The 6,919-nt window shown below is 38.0% G+C and overlaps 1 protein-coding gene across 1 annotated transcript; it reads right to left on the bottom strand.

Moving 5' to 3' along the window:
* Window positions 1-2,816: 2,816 nt before the first annotated feature.
* Window positions 2,817-6,786, bottom strand: LOC141606995 (uncharacterized). Its single transcript, XM_074426374.1, is given in 6 exon segments — window positions 2,817-2,897; window positions 3,014-3,415; window positions 3,649-4,177; window positions 4,179-5,144; window positions 5,766-6,181; window positions 6,675-6,786. Coding segments are annotated over 6 exon segments (2,439 nt in total). The 3' UTR covers window positions 2,817-2,883.
* Between the last annotated feature and the right edge of the window lie 133 nt (window positions 6,787-6,919).

The raw sequence follows: 6,919 nt of genomic DNA, 5'->3' as shown, positions 1-6,919 counted from the left end.
GCCAGTTCGGGTCAAGAATGCTCGGGTCATTTTCGGGTCGGGTCGGGTCAATTCGGGTTTCCGGGTCAAATTCGGGTGATGTAGTTCGGGTCACTTCGGGTCTCGGGTCAGCCTTTTCGGGTCGGGTTGCTTTTGCTAGGTCTAGATGTAAGGGAGTATTATTTAGCACAAATACTAATTTGAAAACGAATGTTATTTTACAAAGTCATTCATTTGTTATGGAGCAACGAAACCAGTCAATTCTTTATTTGATATACATAATAATAATACGACTTACAACAACTCTCCTATAGCACCGTCCTATAGCATAGGAGTATAGGACTGCCCCAAAAAGAGAATAGCCCATAAATAACATGTAATTTTATGTATATTTGAATTTTATTTTGATAATCCGATATTTTATGATGAATACCGACATATTTAAATGTACAAGTTATCAAAATAAATGACTAGGTTCTCAAAATAAAATATTTTTGTACAACTATATTCACTAATTTACTTGGGCTTTGTGTTATTGGGCTGGTCTTATGTATAAAATGGTCCTACACAACAATTTGTGTACGACTTAATATTAGTAATTGTGAATTCTTACCACTTACAATAGGTGAGTAGTATTATAACTCGAACCACAATTATCGTCGAAGTGGCTTCACTTGGATCAACATTGTGTCAATCAACGCTCAGGGCGACTTGGGTTTTGTACTTTTGTGTCATATTCGAATTAGTTCTTTTTAGGCAACTTACGGATCTCGGGTTAACCATATCAGGTCAGGTCATATATTTATCAACCCTACCAGCCGAACGGGTACAATTCTTGCTTGGCGCGAAGGGCAAAGGGAGATTTTGTGAACTAGCAAGTCAATCAAATAGAAAAACCGAAATTATAATCAAAACCCTAACTTTTTCAATTCAAATTTAAAATTGAATTAATTCTTCAAGTTCAAAATTGAATTAATTCTGGAATTAAGAAGACTGGAATCTCCGCAAGGATTAGGGATAAATTCCTTCATTTTCTCAACTTTCTTTTCGCTATACAACAATGATTTCCTGTGCTAGTTCCTGGAGTTCATGTTTGCTTAGTGTTATCAATTATATGATTCCACGAATTAAGCTTTAAATTTGAATTTAGTTTTATGCAGTTGATGTTCGTAAACCCCTAATTAGCAAAGTGTAGCATATACAGACTTGTTTATGGTTTATGGACAAAGGGGTTGGCGGCGAGGGTGAGGATCGCTTTCATTATAATTCAAGGATATACTTCGTAGTGATTAAGTAAATTGTGCAATTAATTATTTTTGTTGCTAAGGCCTCGAAAATAGAAGTGGAAGATGAATTCAAGTGTAAAAATGTATGTCAAGCTGTGTTTGAAGTTTGAACCCTATTCTTGTACCTGCAATGATTTTGTAGGATTCAGACTTTGTGGAACGAATTATAGTGGTTAATACTTAGTAAAGCTTTGAGTTCGACTTGCTCATTTACTGGACCCATGCAAATGATTATTCAGATTTCAGAGAGAAAAAGGTGAAGAAGCTATAAAGGGTTTAATCATTTCTCTTATTTACCTCTTGTAGGATAGCAAGATTACAGATACGCCTCTCTAGCATTGAGATGGTTGTTTCTGGAAGCTCGAAGCCTGCTTATGGCATCGGTTATCTTCATTGGGCTTTTTTGGCAAATGGTTGGAGCATGCCTCTCCAACACTAACCATTGAAACAATGGATTCCAGTTTCTGTTGAGTTACTTTGTGGACTTCCCTTCTTTCGTCAGGTTCGTCAGTGATTTCGGTTTCTTCAAGTTTTGGATTGTGAACATTCTTTCTGTGAATCTTTTTTATGTCATGAGCTTAGTATTCCGGAGCCATAAAGTTCCCCATATATAGATGCTTCGCTTCCTATCTGTCTAACATGTGAGAAGGCTTATATATAAGATTGAAAAAAAAAAAAAATTCTGTAGAATATTTCATATAATCGTACTCTCTTAATAAAATACTCATTTTTCCCATTTTGATTTCTTTTCAAATTAGCGATTATGATAGATAAAGAAGCTCACTGACAAACAATGATCTGAATACGAGTTAATAAAAATATAGGGAACCAAGTTAGCATTAAGCCAGAAGCTTACTGAGTTTCTGCATCAGTGTTTTGATAGTAATAATCATTTGTTGTTGGCAAAATGATCTATTAACAGAAGGATTCACAACATCATTACCTCGAGCAGCATAGCCAATTGTGCCCCTGACTCCTTTGATTTGAATGTTGAGGTCTGTTAGAAAGTTTGCTAATCCATAATACCCAACATGAGCGACTCTGTCACTGTCTAGCAATATGTTGCTTGGTTTAAAGTTGCAATGCAAATTGGAAATTCACGCTCTTGGTGGACGTAATTGAGTTCATGAGCCACATCAATTGCTACATCGAATCTTTCATCAACACTCATGTTTCTATCCACTCCACGCAACCATCTGTCTAGACCCACAATTGGTATGAACTCGTATACTCATTTCTCTGAAAATTAATACATGGTCAAGCTGTTATGATGCTTACAAGATTCCTATGACGGACATTCCTCAACATGTTGCACTCTGTCATGAAGCTCTTAGATGCATTATGCTGTTGCAAGTTGAAAACTTTTACTGCATTCGTCTTTGCAACCAAAACCCCCTTTTAAACACGGATTCAAGAGCGAAGATCCCATCCCAAGAAGGTCTCTGAAGAAAAACCAACCGTTGCTTTAATAACATGTCGTAAGACACTTTCATAGTTATATTCCTAATCATTGAACTTGATAAGACGTCTTTTTTTTTCCATTCAACTACGGTAGATTGTAGTCTTTATAATTCTATCTTGAGACTTCTATTGTGGACGCTTGTTTTCCTGATTAAAATCAACCTCGGGCCCCTGTAACGATTAGCAGTACAAGTAGAAATAATGTATTGTTAGCAGAACTTCTAATCAAGTTGAAACTTTCAGAATAATTCGTTACTAGTAAGCTCATGGTATGTCTAATAATATACCTCTTGCAGGAAGGTTACGCCTGTTTCTAGCATTGAGAAGGTTGTCTCTTGCCGATTGAAGCCTGCTAATGGCATCAACTATTTTCATTCGTTCTTGTGGGAGATGATTCGAGCACGACACACCGACGCTTATCACAGCAGTAACGCATTCCACTCTTCGTTGAAGCTCATCTTGGACTACCCTTGGGTCTTCGGCTTCTTCAGTGAGATTATCTTCTTCAAGTGATGGGTCTACTATTTGCAAGACTTGGCCAGGTAATGCTGTTTCTGCATGCTCATGAAGATTGTAGCCGTCATTGAACATGCTGGCTGTTGGACTCTTTCCTGTCATTAGCTCAAGTAGCAATATGCCATAGCTGTAAACATCACCACTTGTAGAGGGTTCGCTTCCAAGGCCGTACTCTGAAATGTGAACCCAATGACCAGACTTAGACACATAAATGGGGAGTAGATAGATAGGCAAGCTTTAGAACTTTCATTTACTATGAATATGTGTTGACTAGGTAAGCTCACTAACCGTATGAACTATGAAGTGGTCTAACTTCCATTTTAACATCAAGTCCAGAGGATTACAGAGTTTCTGAGTTTTGGTCTTTTGATGATAATATTGTAAATAAGAGTGACACTATTATTACCTGGAGCAGCATAGCCTATAGTACCCCTGATTCCAATAGTACTACTTTGATTCGGATGTCGAGGTTGAGTAAGAATCCTGGCTAATCCAAAATCCCCAACATGAGCGACCATGTCATTATCCAGCAATATGTTGCTTGGTTTCAAGTCGCAGTGCACTATTGGAGTTTCACACTCATGGTGGAGATAGCTAAGTGCCTGGGCCACATCAATCGCTACATCCACCCTTTGAGCAAGGCTCATGTTTCCATCCACTCCAGATAACCACTTGTCTAGACTTCCATGAGGCATGAACTCATATACTAGTGCTCTAAAATCGTTCCTTTGAAAGTCAATACTGGAGCAAGCTGTGATGATGCCTAACAGATTCCGATGACGGACATTCCTTAATGTGTTGCACTCTGCAATGAAGCTCTTAGATGCCCCATGGCGTTGCAAGTTGAGAACTTTCACTGCAACCGTTTTCCCATCCAAAATACCCTTAAACACAGATCCAAAAGAGCCCGTCCCAATTAGGTTCTACGAAGAAAAAACCAGCCGTTGCTTTGAGTAACATGTCGTATGACACTTTCATAGTTACATTCCCCATCATTGAACCTGTTAAAAGGGGTGTCTTTTTGTTTTTTGTACATGACAGATATATCCCCACTCCCCCTACCGCCGTGGCCACCAACCCAACAAGTGAACAGATAATTATCAAATTAATCTTTTTCCTGCTTTTATTCTCATTGCACTTGGGTAATTGCAGTTGTTTAATTCCTCCACAGAGCCTGCTATTGCCAGCAACAAAGACCGCACTTTCATTTGCGAATAAGGAACTCGTTGGAACCCTTCCCTCAAAATTGTTGTAAGATAAGTTAAGGTAATATAAATTGGGAAATTTAGAGAAGAAGGCTGGAATTGGTCCAGATAAATTGTTTTGAGAAAAGTCAACTTGTTGGAGGCCAGCCAAAGAACTCAGTGATGAAGGAATATTTCCATGAAAGGAATTTCCATCCATGAACAAGTTTTGAAGGTTGAAACAATACCTTAAACCATCTGGAATGACACCCGAAAACTTATTGTTAGACAGTTCTAAAATTTCCAATCGACCTTGTTTACTCATTGTCGAAGGTAGGGAGCCTTCCAAATGATTATGATGCAAATATAGTTCAATAAATGAAGCAGGTCCTTCAAATAACTCATTGCCCAAGGTTCCATTGAGTTCATTGTATGATAAATTAAGGTATAACAAGCTTTGGCAATTCCCAAGGCTTGGAGGTATACTTCCTTCCAATAAGTTCTCTTTTAAAGAAAGTTCACTCAAAAGTGTTAAATTGCTCAGGGAACTAGGAATTCTACCTTTTAATTCGTTGGAGTACAAATGGAGTACTACCAATTTGCTGAGCTTTCCGAAATCCTGAGGAAGGGATCCCGTTAATTTGCAGCCACCCAGAGATAATAACTCAAGATTGTTGAGATTGGTAATACCTTTAGGAATCTCTCCCGATCGGAGTATCTACTATAAGGAATGATTCCAAAGAAGTGGAGAGATTGGCAATGATTCGGGTAATTTTCCTGAAAAGTGATTTGGTCCCAATTGTAATGTATCTAATTGGCTGCAGTTAACAAGTGTAGCTATAAAGTTGATATCACCCTCTAGGTAGTTATGTGCAATATCTAACCAATTTAGGTTATGAAAATTCCTAAAATCATAAGGAACCCTTCCTGTAAAACTATCATAACCAAATGCAATAAATCCAAGTGCTGTGTGGTTTAGTAAGGTGATTGGAATTAATCCCGAGAAGTTGTTAGACGCAAGGTTCAACATTTTCAAACTAGGAATAGTGAAGCCAATATTTGTGGGAAGTTCTCCATGTAGTTGGTTGCCAATACATTCTAAAATTAAAAGGGAGGAGAGATTAAAAAGGGATGTGGGAAGTGTGCCTGAGAGTTCATTTTCTCCAACTTCAAGGAAGGTTAGATTTCGCATCATACCAATCTTTGTTTGGTATAGTTCCGTAAATGAGTTGTAATCAGCATTTATTGATACTAGAGAAGTAAGGTTTTGTATGGTGTTAAAAAGAGGGCCCGTAAGATTGTTATGTGTTACAAAAAGATCTCGTTAGCTTTGAAGTGCTCTTAATCCTTGTGGGAGTTTTCCCTCAAGCTTGTTGTGACCTAAGGATATAGTTCTCAGGTTAACACAATTAGATATGTTTGGTGGAATCTCACCTACAAGGTTGTTGTTATTTAGCCATATGTCATGAAGCCTGAAGAGATGAGTTAACTGTGTGGGGATTTCGCCAGATAGACTATTACTGTAAAGCCAAATAATTTGAAGGAAGCTCAAGTTTCCTATGAAAGGAGATATGGTTCCGGCCAAATTGTTGGAACTCAAATCTAATACCGTTACTCTATTATGTTTATGCCCACAAGTAACCCCCTCCCAAGAACAGTGGTGAATAGAGTTATTCCATGAGCTTAAAACTCTGTTGGAAGGATCCAATAGCTTACTCTTGATGGCCAACAACGCGGTGTGGTCGGTCTCGTTGCCTAGGTAATCGTACTACGCATTACGAAGTTAGTATAATATTCTCGCAACACAAAAATAAAGATGACAAGAATGGCTGGTTTGTTACATATGGAAAAAAATAAACCTGGACTTAAATTTTGGGTTTGGAGGTGGATTGGTTTCATTTTGTGTTAGTTGTCAGTTCTTTTGTGTGAGATGCTCTTGAACTTTATCACTCTTTCATATATATTGGCATTTAAACCATGATGTACTCTATATTTTTTTTTTTTTTTTTTAGCAAGTGTACGTCTCTTAGTTAGCCGAGGGTAATTGCACCATATACTACAGTAAGCTTAACCATTACGGAGTACTTTTCTTATGGGCTCGCTTGGAATGGAAGTAATTGCTACTGGAGTGAACTAAAAAATGGAGGAAAGTGATGGAGGTTGGAGATAGAAATGGGGGAAGATAGTGTAATAGTCTCTCCATTAAGGAGTAGTAATTACCCACCTCCACCCCTAAGTAATGCATTACCTCCATATGGAGGTAATAGTTGCTCCCTCGCCTCCTCTTTCCACCCTCTACAACCACCACAAACCACCAATCTCCTTCCATTTCTTCTTGTTTTAGCCTCTATTACTCCCATCACTTATCTTGCAGAAGTAATGTATTGTCAGCCTCACTTCTAAAGTTCTAATCAATTTGTTACTGTGAAAATATTAAATGACTGAGAAACATATGATGTGTAGTTATATATTTCTTGCAGGAAGATAACGCCT

Source organism: Silene latifolia, chromosome 10, assembly GCF_048544455.1.
Source record: "Silene latifolia isolate original U9 population chromosome 10, ASM4854445v1, whole genome shotgun sequence".
Classification (NCBI taxonomy): domain Eukaryota; kingdom Viridiplantae; phylum Streptophyta; class Magnoliopsida; order Caryophyllales; family Caryophyllaceae; genus Silene; species Silene latifolia.
The sequence above is the reverse complement of the archived record's forward strand: the minus strand, read 5'-3'. Positions and strand labels throughout refer to the sequence as shown.